Raw genomic sequence first — 13,036 nt, 5'->3', positions numbered from 1 at the left:
GATTTTCTTATACATCAGCTTTTGTGCAAGTGCTGCCGATTGCAAGGTACTGGACACAGACACTCGTGATATCATTACTTGTAACAGGCAATTTCCCTTCCCTTCTTCCTCATCCTATGCCTGTTGTGCAAAACCATCTTGCCAGCTGTGCTGAGCTTTGCTTTGTTTCCCTGATACGGTTTTCTTTCAGAGGATAAGAACTGTAACTACCAGAACTGCATCCTGAGCCTCTCATGCCAACTAACGTCACATGAGAAGGGCCTGTCCTGGACACCATCCTCCTCCTCTCTCCCCCCACCCCCCTTTTTAAATCCTTGAGAGATTGGTTCACAGAACTATTTCGACACCTACTCTCAGAAGGTCAGCTATGCCAGGGCCAACAAAAAGGCTCACCACTTCCTACCCAGAAACCTGCCTTTTCATCTTGTCCCTTCCTCTGTAAATCTTACACAGCCCAGTGGAGTAATTGTGCCAGGATTACCTTCTCCAGGACACAGACTCTAAGCTTTCTGTACTCTAATGAATGCCGTTTCTTCTGATGACTGGGCATGCAGGAAGCACCTGTGCTTCAGCCTAGATATTTGGTACCACCAGTGAAGACTTTCCCTTTTGAGAAGGCCCTTCCAGACCCCACAGCCGCTGGCCGCTCCTCAGGCTCAATGCTCCACATGGCGCAGTTCTGCCTAAGACTACAGTTTCTCATGGTTTTCTCAGGCAACTCGGCCTCTGGTCGGATGCACGCGTGACATTCCCTGCTCCTGCATACACCAGTTCCCCAGCGGTGCGGGGAGAGCAGCTGCACTCTGCTGAGAGGAGGCAGGACGGGTCCTGCTCCGAGCAAGGTCGGCAGTGGAGATGCAGACGCGGTGCTCCCCCAAGGACTTGGTGACTGTGCAGCTCTGTTGCTGCAGACTGTGCGGATCTTGGTACGTGTTATCTTGACTACTAAAGCTATGATTTAAGCCACTTGGCAGGTAAGGACACATGTGAGTTACAACCAAATGACAACTTTATCTGTTAGAATTACTTTGATTATTCAAGATGACTATCGTTCATATAGCTGACTTCAGTTCAAGCCTTTTGGCTTTAACCTATTCTAGAAATACCATCAGCCATGTAATCTGAGTCTGGATCAGAGTGCTTACTTTGGGAACATCTTTTGTATTTTTAGCTCCTCTTTGGAAGAAGGAGTGAAGTTTCCCTGAGCCAATACTGCACATGTGTGTAGAAAAAAAAAGTATTTTGAAGGCAGCAGTGGAATGGCATGTTGTCACAGAATAAGGAATCACTGCTATATAAAGACAAAATAAATATAGGAAGAAAGTCAATAAAGCATTTTATAAACAACAGTGATCTGACTGCTTGAGCTTAAAGAAATGGATTGTATACAATGTATGCAGTAAAATAGTTATTCACGCTATGCAAAGTCTTAGGTAACTGTCGGCTTGCTACATGAGACTGCTGCTACTGGGCTTTTGTGCAGAACGGGGCTGATTCTGTGAGTTTAAGTACTGTGGAGTACAGGAAGTGCTTAGATCTAGTGTCTGCAGGGCTGATGGTTACATTCTGAATGCCAAGGACAAAGCCTGTGTTTCAGCTAACCTGCTGGAAAACTATCTGTTAAATAGCCCTCTAAGTTCACAAGACAAAAAGGAAAATACCTTTATCAGTATTCCATAATAAATACATCATGAACATACTTGCACATGTTTGGGGTTTTATTTAAAACAAAAAGGCTTACCTGTCTACCCCACAGTCTAAGCAGTATTCTCAAAATAGCTACTTGTTTAACATTTCCCTTTTTTTTAATTTTTGTTTTTATTTTTTTGTGGCTAGAGAATTACCTGTCTCACCGTAGCTACATCCTAATCAATAAAAGAAATATATCCCACGTGTTTGTTACACCCTCTTAAATGCTAGCAAAGGACATTAGCTCTAAAGGTTTGGTGCATGTCTGTTAATTTATGCTGTAATACCTGTGAAGTTTCACAGATAAAGACATATTTCCTTGCGTTAGAGCCCAGGAAATTATGTGAACACAGTGGTATGGAGGAAGAATCCCACTGTATAGAAAGTGGCCTATCTTGTAAAGACCAGCGGACATAATTGGAATGCATGTATGGATGTTGCCAGTGTTTGACATACTATATAATCACCTGGAAATTAGTTTTAACAACGATTTCAACTCATTTGACCAGAGATTCAGATACTTTTTTATATTTCAGAGGTAGTTCCTGAAACTATAGTCCCACTAATTGCTTTGAGTTTCTTAGGAAGAGAAACAGCTGTTGGAATTTAAGAACAAAGATCAGAAAAGCTCCAAATTTCTTGGCTGGAAATGCTTCTTACCAAGTTGCCCACCTAGATTTTCTTTACAGGTATTAACTACTTTCCAGTTTCAACTCAAACTGTTTCATATGCAGCTTTACCCTGAATACTCCCTAGTTGCTGGAGCTGGTTAATAATTGAAAATAATGTTTTGAAGCATTCCCATTAGAACTGAAAAATCAATTTACCGTTTCTCTCCAGTGGCTGCTGGTTACAACCTATCACCAGGTTACTCTTGCCATGCTGGGGTAATTTGCCCAAAGCTGTCACATCTCTTCAGGTAAAGTGAATTGGTCACCCATTTATTTTGCTGCCCTTCTGATTCTTCAGTATCAACTTTCAATGTAACAGGCTATTTCAATTTATACTTCTATTTAAAATAGACATATATCCCTCTTCCAATTTAATGCAAGCAATGCCTGCAAACTATTAAAATCTTCCCATATGCAGCCAGGAGGCTTCCGCCTTTAATTGCTGGTTGACAAATGAATGCACAGTGTATGGCCTATTTATGGTGCTCATAAAAATACTCCCATATTTAAAAAAATATTGCCCAGACTTCCCCTTGAAGAGATATTTTCCCACAGTAGTACAGCAGCACTGTGTCTGCTGTACAGATTGATTTTGTTCTTAAAATAAAAATATGATATGTTTTATGGAGCTAAAGAGAGAGCAGACTTAGCTGCAGAATGAAGTATTGGATTGGGTTTTGTATTTTTTGTAGTGCTGGTTTCCAGGTGAGCTCATAGGTTTGCTCAGGGAAGGACAATTTTCAAGGCATCCAGAAATAACCTTGTGAGCCCAGCGCAGCATCAGGATACATAAGCACATGCTAACGGGGAAAAAAAAGTATCCCAACCGTGAGAAGGACTGTGCATTACTCAGCTGCACACAACTCCCATCTGATCCTTCCTGGGGACATGAGCAGTGTTTAGAAAAGCTTTGGGAGGATGTGCTACTCAGTCACATATTTTAGAGCCCTTACCTAAAAAACCAACCCAGAGCATATGTTTAAACACTTAGCTGTGCAAGCAGCCCTATCACCTCTTGAAGTTTAAGGGGGCTACTCTTGAGCTTAAGTGCTTTCCTGGACCGGAGCCTTACCGAGCAATGAGAATGTCTGGTTTGGCTCTACCTCTTGTATGGAAAGTTGATATGTTCTTCCATAACATAGTGTAAAGTTGGCTGCCATCACCCCTTCCCCGCTGCCCGAGTCTCGTGGGAGGTCCGGTCTCCCTGTGCCCGGAGGTGTTGAGCCTACTGTCATTTCAGGGACTCGGGTCTGTCCCTTTGTCTCTGGCAGTTCAGGATGCAGAATTCCAGCTGCTTGGTAAGTGGTGGTGTAAACATTTTCACTGTTTAAACAGCAAGAGCTGCTGCACTGGAAGCACTGGGAAAGCTTTGCTTTGATGAAATATCTGCTCTCCCTTTACTGCCTGTAAACTGCAGGATCCTAAGGGTTCTTCTCAGAAGTTATTCCATCTATGAGATGTGCAGTACAGGTGAACGTGGCTGTACTTTCCCCATTTGCCCACAAGATAAGAGAATTTAGGTCAATTTTTCCATAACCTCAGTAAGCTTAAATGAATGCAGTCTACTGCCCGGAGTTAATCAGCTATGCCTGAGACGTGACAATTTTGCGTGCATAAAAATACCCTTCATCTCTGTGTGCTAGAAACATTAATATGTATTTTGTTTAACAGAGGGAAAAAAGGAAACATGAAGCACATAACCACAGCTACCTAATGCAGCCATAATTGATGTACTGCTCTATGGTCTCATACCTGAACTGAATGGAACAACGAAGAGTAAATATTCCTAGCGGTATGACAGCACTGCTTTAGGGTCTGCTTCCATATTTGTTTAGATTAGCTAACACTGACAAATTATTACAGCCTATTTGCTTGTGAAAACATGCTTTCTTAGTACTTTCACATGTTACAATATTAAAAACTCCAGCAGCTTACCCAGCACCATTAGAACTTGTAGCACCGCATCCTCGCTATGGGACTGTGTTGCTGACTGTAAAGCTGGGATCTGTGACAATGCAGCATTTGCTGCAGTTGCAACACCTTTCAAATATATAAAAACGACTATGTGTTCATGGTGCCATTAGTCTGTTTGCTAAAATTTACCCCAGAGAGGCACGTGATTGACACATACGGTGACTATATGTTTTCAAAGCAATAACATTACCTACAAGACATTTTCCATATCACTGCTGTCACTACTGTCAGACGCCAGCTCTTTCCCTGCGTATTTTCTTTGCTTTTTAACACCAAAAACAGAGTAACGGTATAAACACATGCACATACCTGGATAAGGAATCTTTCCATATGTAACGATTTCATACAGGAGAATCCCAAATGACCACACATCAGATTTAATAGTGAAAGATCCATAGTTAATTGCCTCTGGTGCTGTCCATTTAATAGGGAATTTTGCACCTAAAAAAAAGTAGTCTCAATCAGTCAAAGGCAAATTTAAACACTCCATATCAAGTCACTAAAAAGGTCTTAAACAACCTGCCTATGATACCCCTAAATTAGCAAAGTTACCAGCAACTCCTTCTGTCCAAGAGTTATCAGCAGAGATGTGCTGCAAGTTGCATGTTGCCACACTGCGTGTTCTGTGTCAGAGGTGCAAATAAGATGGCGAAAGTTAGATCGCACCTTTTGACTCTTAGGTATGGTGAATTTTTGCTAAAATTTGTATTGGTTTTATGTGGCAAGGTTTTGGTAGCGAGGGGGGTTACAGGGGTGGCTTCCGTAAGAAGCTGCTGGAAGCTTCCCCTGTGTTCGAGAGAGAGCGAGCCCATACCAGTCGGCTCTGAGACGGACCTGCCGCCGGCCAAGGCCGAGCCAATCAGTGATAGTGGTAACGCCTCTGTGATAACATTTTTAAGAAGGAAAAAAGTTGGGAGAGTGAGAAACAGCCGCTGGAGAGAGGAGTGAGAACATGTAAGAGAAACAAGCCTGCGGACACCAAGGTCAGTGAAGAAGGAGGGGCAGGAGATGCTCCAGGCGCCGGAGTGAAGATTCCCCTGCAGCCCGTGGGGAAGACCCTGGTGAGGCAGGCTGTCCCCCTGCAGTCCAGGGAGGTCCACGGTGGAGCAGATCTCCACCTGCAGCCCGTGGAGGACCCCACGCCGGAGCAGGTGGGTTCCCCAAGGAGGCTGTGACCCCGTGGGGGACCCGCGCTGGAGCAGTGTGCTCCTGAAGGACTGCACACCGTGGAAAGGACCCATGCTGGAGCAGTTCGTGAAGAGCTGCAGCCCGTGGGAATGGCCCACGTTGGAGAAGTTCGTGGAGGACTGACCCCGTGGGTGGGACCCCACGCTGGAGCGGGGGAAGAGCGTGATCAGCCCTCACCCTGAGGAGGTGAAGCGGCAGAAAATAACGTGTGATGACCGTAAACCCCATCCCTGTCCCCCTTGTGCCGCTGGGGGGGGGCTTGGTGGAGAAATCCGGGAGTGAAGTTGTGCCCGGGAAGAAGGGAGGGGTGGTGGGAAGGTGTTCTGAGATTTCGTTTTATTTCTCATTACCTTACTCTGGCTGATTTGTAATAAATTGAGCTAATTTTCCCTAAGCTGAGTCTGTTTTGCCCGTGACGGTAATTAGTGAATGATCTCTCCTGTCCTTACCTCGACCCGCAAGTTTTTGTTATATTTTTCTCTCCCCTGTCCAGCTGAGGATGGGGGAGTGATAGAACGGCTTTGGTGGGCACCTGGCGTCCAGCCAGAGTCAACCCATCACAAATTATAGTCACCAATTTCCCTTCTGCCCAGTGGTGAGGCAACAATCTTACAATTCCCACCACCTGGAACTTTGCAAGACTTTAAGTTTTCCTATTTTAAAGAAAGTCAGTCTAGCTTCAACATACGCTTTAACGCATTTCACATTCAGCCATAGATGCAAAAGCAGTATCAAGTCACATCTTAAAAAGTCATATCCTAAAATACTGTCTTTCATGTCTAATTAACTGATTCCAGAAAATCCCATATAAAAGCAAACTCCTTGCACTTAAATAAGAAAAGTTCAAGCAGCCTTTGTTGGGGAATATTACATCAGCTCTTCAGACAACGAAGAGTAATACAAGCAGATTCTCTCTATGCCCTTTTTAGCCTGCTCTATCATTCTGGCACAAAATACCAGGTAAGCTAGGAAACTTTTCTGAATGGCAGAAAACACATCAAAGAAACTCAGCATAAAGAATTTTTAACCTGAAAAGTTCATTTAATCAATATACAATGTCCAGAGCTAGCTAAAAACCACAGATATGCATTCTGTACCTCTGAAAACTGGTTAATCAGACCCTTCCCTGTGATCTACTGAATGAACTACTGTTACCCAGTGACTGCTGAATAGCTCATCTTCCTTTAATCTCAACCGTAGTGCATTCTTCTCTTCCTTCCTCATACTTTAGTTCTTCCACTCCTGTCCTACATTATCACACTTTCCATCCAGACTGTGTGAAAATATGATGTACTGTCTTTAAAATGAGAGGGGGGAAAGCCAGCCAACAAACCTGCTCCAAAAAGTTACCCTAATGCAATCTGTGCACAGAGCCATAAATAAAAACTTTTCACTGCAGCAAACTGACTACGCACTTCTTGAAAGGATCCTTGACAACATTAGCAAAACACACATGGCAAACCCCAGACAAATATCTTTAATAGCATGATTTCCCCTCTTGCCAGTCCTGACCCTGCTGCGACGTTACCTCCCATCCGTGTGCTGAACAGGGACATGACCCAGCCCTCCGGTGTCCCTACACATAGCAGCAATGCTGCTGAACATGCAGATCAATGCTGCAGGTTCTAAAGCAGCTTCAAAAGATGAGTGGTTCTGCTAAAGGTTTTCTTGTTACCTGCAACTACAACCCCTAGGGCTCCTTCCTTTCCCTAAGTGAAAGGAGGTGCCTATGGCATTGAAGGATGTGAAGAGAAAATACCATATTTTCTTGGCATTTAATTCAGTGAGATGGAAGCTGTGCCTGTGCAATTAATTTGTTCACTTCAGAAAAACTTGCGTGCAGTTAAGTAGTCTCAATTGTCTTCGTTCTTCAAATTTATTTAAAATAAACTTTTCAAAAAGCCTGGGGAACACAGAAAGGTTATTTGTTTCCTTATTCTATTTTAAAGTTGTTGGTATTAGAACGCTGCCTCTAGGAAGTTATCATGGCATTTTCTGTCCTTAGTGACTATATTATTATTAGATATAGCCTCACTGCCTCCCAGAGGCAGAAGTTTTAAAGACAAAAATAAAAATACATACCTTCCCTTGCTGTATATTCGTTGTCTTCAATGACTCTCGCTAGTCCAAAATCAGCGATTTTGCACATCAGTAAGTCCGAAACCAGAACATTGGCTGCTCTCAAATCTCGGTGGATATAATTTTTTCTTTCTATATATGCCATCCCTTCTGCAATCTGTAACCAAAGAAACAACTGTTTTGATATTTCAACGCCACACAATACCATCAGCAGGCCTGAGCTCTCTGTTCTTTCAAGGTATCAGCAAAGCTGCCTCCATTTATTCATTACCACTATCTTCAGAGCATTTTTTAGATGGAAAGAAGGAAATGGTGACTGCCATGGAAAACCTATGTGTAATCCAGTCCTGCAAAACTATATTTACAGTAGCAGCTTCAAAAGAATTGTTTGGGTGAATAACAGCTGGCAGGATTAGAGATATGTATTAGAGACACTTCCTGAAACAAAATCTTAAAATGTTCCTAAGACTTCTACTAAAATGTTCTCTTCCCCAAATTATTAACCAGTTTATTTTCCAAATACTAAGAAAATGGAAGAAATCAATAAGTTAAACAAGATACAGAAGTTCTTTTATGGATTGATGAAGCAACAGTGCAGAGAGAGTTAAAAAAACAACAATAACTTTCTATTTACCTGGACAATCAGGAAACAATTACTAAGGTAGGGCAAACAACTTTATCTTTATTTTCTTCTACAACAACATGTACCTGTTCATACATGAGGAGTGTTTGGCAACAGCCAGCTCTCAGATACTATCATACGTAAATTTAAATTGTATTTCAGCAGCCCAAATTAATTTCCAAACCAAATTAAAGATGACTAACGTCCTCAAAATATGCACTGGGGATGATTTTTTCAGTATTTGCCCAGACTACCTTCCCCCCCATCCCTGAAGAAAAACATTTTACTTTTCAGACAGAAAAAAAGAAACTGAAATAATAGTTTCTAAACTCAGAGCAATAAAACTGCTATGTAGATCATATTCTGTCCAGAAGTTTAAGAGGAGCTAGGAAAACAGAAAAATAAACCCAGTGCTGGTGAGCTGTCAGTTTTTCTCTTCCTTGTGAGACTGTGGTGATGGGTCATTCCCAGGCAAGGCCTGCGGTCCAACCTGTGCCACAGGTACCTCTCCAGGATGTCTGTGGATGGGTGATGGACAGCTCGCTCTCGGCCATATGGTCTGGAGAATGCACAAGCTCTCAGATTTGCTAATGAAGCAGCAGTAAAGCAGTAAGGGTCCTTCTCCAGTGCCAGTCCCCAGCACACTCTTACACGGGCTCTTTCCTCCCCACCTCAGGAGAAGACAAGTGCACGGATCCCTTCTCAGCACCAGAGATGCTCATTTCAGCCATGCAGTAAAGCAGGCAGGAGCACCTGACCAAACTTTAAGAAAACATTAACATCGCTTCTGCTTATCCATTTTTAAAAAGTCCCCAAGGGGAACTGCAAAGGCACACACTGCCACCACTTACAACACAAAACCACATGGTCTTCGTTCCTCTTTTTCGGTTTAGGCAATGGAAAAATAGAGCCACTTGCCTTCCCACCTCCCTCCACTGCAAACCTCCTCTTACAAACCAATATATTCTTCAGAGCAGGGCGTTACGCTGCCCTTGTACAACGCAGGGGGGTTCTCACACTAAACCAGAAGGAAACTCCGATGATGAAGAGAATGAAGAACACCTGCATTTCACATTTTCTAGAAATAAGTAAGACGTTTTATAATGAAGGAAGCAGCTACTAGTGAATAATTGCCTTATTCTCTCTTATAAGAGAGTCTTACTAGAGACTTACAGACAAAATAGAAGAGTCGTATTTGATTCAGAGCCCACTCTGCCTCTCTCTCCTCCCATGCCATTACTTGGGTTTGGGGAGGAGTGAGAGATAAAAGGGAAGGTTTTGCTGTAAGATCAATGCTGAGACTGGACTACCCAGCTAGGCAGATACAACCAAAATGCAGTCAGGCCCACTAATGTCACCAAAAATACATCAACCAGCACAAAGGAATCAACTTTTCTCCTACTTCCCTGCACAAATTTAACATTCGGGCAAACTGCTGGAGGGGAATGAAGAACCACGTCACAAAAAAGACTTTTGTGATGACAATATTTAGTTTCCAAGGCCAACCAAGCAAAGCCATTGGAAAGACCATTTTATTTGCTCTTATTTGTGCGAGACTCACTGAAGTCATCATCTGATTAGTCACAGATGAAGAACGTGACATCAAACGATTCATTATGCTTTCAGCAAATACAAACTACATTTCCATGAAATTCCAGGACAATGGTTTTGACTGCAGTGAATCAGAGAAAGTCAAAGAAGCCATGTACGTGCAAGCATTTGGGCATGCAAAAAATTCCTGAGTAGGAAAAGAATAATGGGCAAGGAATTTTGAATGGGAGAAGGAGGGGAAATACAGCAACTGGAAAACTGAATTCACACATCTGGTCACGTTAAACATTTGCTTGTGGGAAAAAAAAAAAAAAGAGGATTTTTTGATCAAGGGAATGGGTGCCAGAGCCCATGTGATAACTCTTTATCATAAATTGCTGGGTTTTCATTGCCAAATGATATGTTAAAGGTAGAGAAATTCATGGGAACAAAAGAAAATTAAAGCCTTTTCCCCCCCTCTTTCAGTGATCATTGGTACCTGTCAAGACTGTTCAGCTACATGTAACTACTACTCAGGAGTAGGATGGGAAAGCTAATTTGGACTTCTGGAATATGTTTTGTGGCCTTTAAGAGAGGATTCTGCCTATACTGCACAAGCATTACTACCAAGAAGGGAGCAGTTTCCCCTTTACCTTTAATGAACTACTGACACGCTTCTAGAAATACCCAAGTTAAATCCTTTTAAAAACAACCAACCAACAAATCTCTAAATACTAGGAACCCAGGGTAAGAATAGAAGAAAAGTGTTCTGGAAGAAATAAATCACTCCACAAGACAGCCTCTGTCCTGTAAAGCTTCAGCTAAGAGTCACGCAAGAAAGGAATGACTTCGGAGCTGCAGTTCTGCAGACAGCTCTGTCACCCATTTGGGGCATCATTTCAGCTGGCAGTGCTCTTTCCTCTGTTTCTGCTCTTTCTAACTGTAAAACAGGGTAATTACTTGAGTTTCTGGAACACCTGTGGGTCATTTCACAAATAGGTATAAAACTCTTTCAAAATCCTGAAAGAAAATAGTAACAAAAGCATGGAGCAAACAGCGTTGCTTTGAAAACACGTGTTCCCTAGTTTCTGACCCATTTTTTGTAGCTTCTGAAGGTGTTTGGAGAAAGCAGCAAAAGCAGCAGAGGTTTTTGAAGCAGGGAGGGGAGAACCTAATAAACCAGAGTTTCAGGAGAGGACACTCTACTCTCACATTCTGAAAAGCAAAAGCACTTGGTCACAACTCACAGATTTCCTCAGTGAAACCTCACAGCTGACGTTAAACAGCACATCAAAGGATGGGCAGTTCTCTGCTTTTCCTTTTTTCAGAAGGTGAAATTCAGCTTTTGTTGTGTTTTGGGTGGGGTTTTTTTTGCTACAAAACCAGAGAACTTCTAGATTCCTTCATAGCTCCGTTTTTCAACTCAAAGGCATGTTTAATTTCAACTTCCATTCCAAGGTCTGATCCTCTTTTGCAAGAGTCATTTCAAACAAGCCATGTTTTACACATAGTTTGCAATGCTGTTTCTTCCCGCAGAGAGTGGGTTATGGCAACAGTGTAATGGATTCTGCTTGCACATTTCTAGGCTGTATGTAATAATGTGGAATTGGAATACTAAAGAGGCCAGGTGGGTTTGCTGAAGGTCAACCTGATAGGATGTTTTTACATCATACCAATAATGTGCTATATCATGTTGAGAAAGAAAACCAAATGGCAGGGATCATGAAACAGAGTGGAATGAAAATGAAAGAATGGCAAAATATGAAGGTTGTTTTTTTTGATCAGGAAAGCAAGTTTTAAAAAACCTGGAGGGCTGACAGGTGCAACCTCATGGGAAAAAAACATCTCAGGAACAACCACACCATCAAGAAAACAATTATAAGTGCAAGGGCAAATCATATTTGTTGTAGAGACAGTGCCTGATAAGAAAAATTTGGCCAAATCATACATGGTCAGAAATTACAACATATAAAAAAATACCCCAATATGACAGAATTCAGAGAGCCCACCCCCAAAAAGTGCTACAAATAGTAAGTATAAGTAGGGGTGCCTTAGTAACAGGATAAGACCAAGGAAAATATTCACATCAAACAGATGGAGAAGACTACATACAAATGCTACAGAGAAGTTTTAAATACCTGCCTTTGCTTCAGTCTCTACTGAAAGGCCAAGGATGCACACGTGGTTAACATGAATTACAAAGGAGTAAGAACACAGGATGGAAAAGGGAAAGAACTGGGTTAGCACAGTTTAAGTGGATAGGAGTGGTTTATGAGACATGTGAAAACTGTCAGGAAATCCAAACTCACACATCCCCACTTACCTGCAAAGCAGGCAAACAAAACAGGGAAAAAACATAAGTAATGAGTCAGTATTTAAAGTTGAGCCTAGTTTTTTTTGGTTACAAATGAAGTCAACTCTGAGAAAAAAACAGAAGGGCATGACCTACAATTTCCAAAATACTGAAAAACAACTAGTCTAAGAACCTCTCCAATCCTCTCCTGCCCTATTTTAAACCAAAATCATGTAGAAACAATTACTTAGAGATGGTTTAGGTATACTTTTAAAAGATTTCCCTTTATGTTGGCAGATGGGGCTTTTTTACTCTTTTCAGGATCCGACCCGTACTATAAAACTACACGTGAAACCACAGACAGTAGAAGGCAGGGATTCGTGAATAAAGGCAGCTTCAAAATTCCCCTCTGTATGGCTGCTGCCTGCGAGGCAAGCGAAGCTGAACCACTGCGCCGGCTCCCTGGGGCCATGCTGGGGCTGGGGTGCTGCCCCTGAGTCCAGCTGTGCATGGGACATCCCGGCCGCATCCCTCGTCCTTTGCTCGGCGGGTGGGGGACAGTGGCCTCACAGCTGCTCACAGCTGCCCACCCGGGGTGCTCAGGCCCACAGCTTGGCAGGATGCTCCTGCCAAAGCAGGTAAAGCAGCCCGAAAACCAGACTGGAGATGAGTGCAAAGCACTTAACGGTGGGAGGGAGCATCCTGCTGCTGAATTTTAAGCAAAGGAAATAATGGAGCACCTCCTGAGGTTCACACTGCCTTCAATTTGGCAATTCTTAGTTCCTAGGGAACAGCCTCACTAAAAACAGTCTGCAGTCTTGAAAAGTTTGAAGCAGACACATCTAATTGATCTGGACAGGGCTGTCTTTGGTCTGGGATTAACCAAAACCAGGTTCCTTTCAATAATGTCCAAATGCATAATAAAATAAAATACACTCCTTGATCACAGAGCTTTCAAAAAGAGAGTTCATCTTCACATGACTATTTGTC

At 42.6% G+C, this 13,036-nt stretch overlaps 1 protein-coding gene across 4 annotated transcripts in view; it reads right to left on the bottom strand.

Moving 5' to 3' along the window:
* LYN (LYN proto-oncogene, Src family tyrosine kinase) overlaps positions 1 to 13,036 on the bottom strand; it is a 58,172-nt gene that overhangs the window by 2,144 nt on the left and 42,992 nt on the right. For all 4 annotated transcript variants that reach the window (XM_075023307.1, XM_075023309.1, XM_075023310.1 and 1 more), the window contains exons 11-12: positions 7,605 to 7,758; positions 4,644 to 4,775 (exon numbers count right to left, since the gene is read on the bottom strand). In XM_075023307.1, the coding sequence (XP_074879408.1) occupies positions 4,644 to 4,775; positions 7,605 to 7,758 (286 nt within the window). The remainder of the gene's footprint in view (positions 1 to 4,643; positions 4,776 to 7,604; positions 7,759 to 13,036) is intronic.

Source organism: Buteo buteo, chromosome 3 (genome assembly GCF_964188355.1).
Source record: "Buteo buteo chromosome 3, bButBut1.hap1.1, whole genome shotgun sequence".
NCBI lineage: Eukaryota > Metazoa > Chordata > Aves > Accipitriformes > Accipitridae > Buteo > Buteo buteo.
This window is presented reverse-complemented; position numbering and strand designations above follow the sequence as displayed.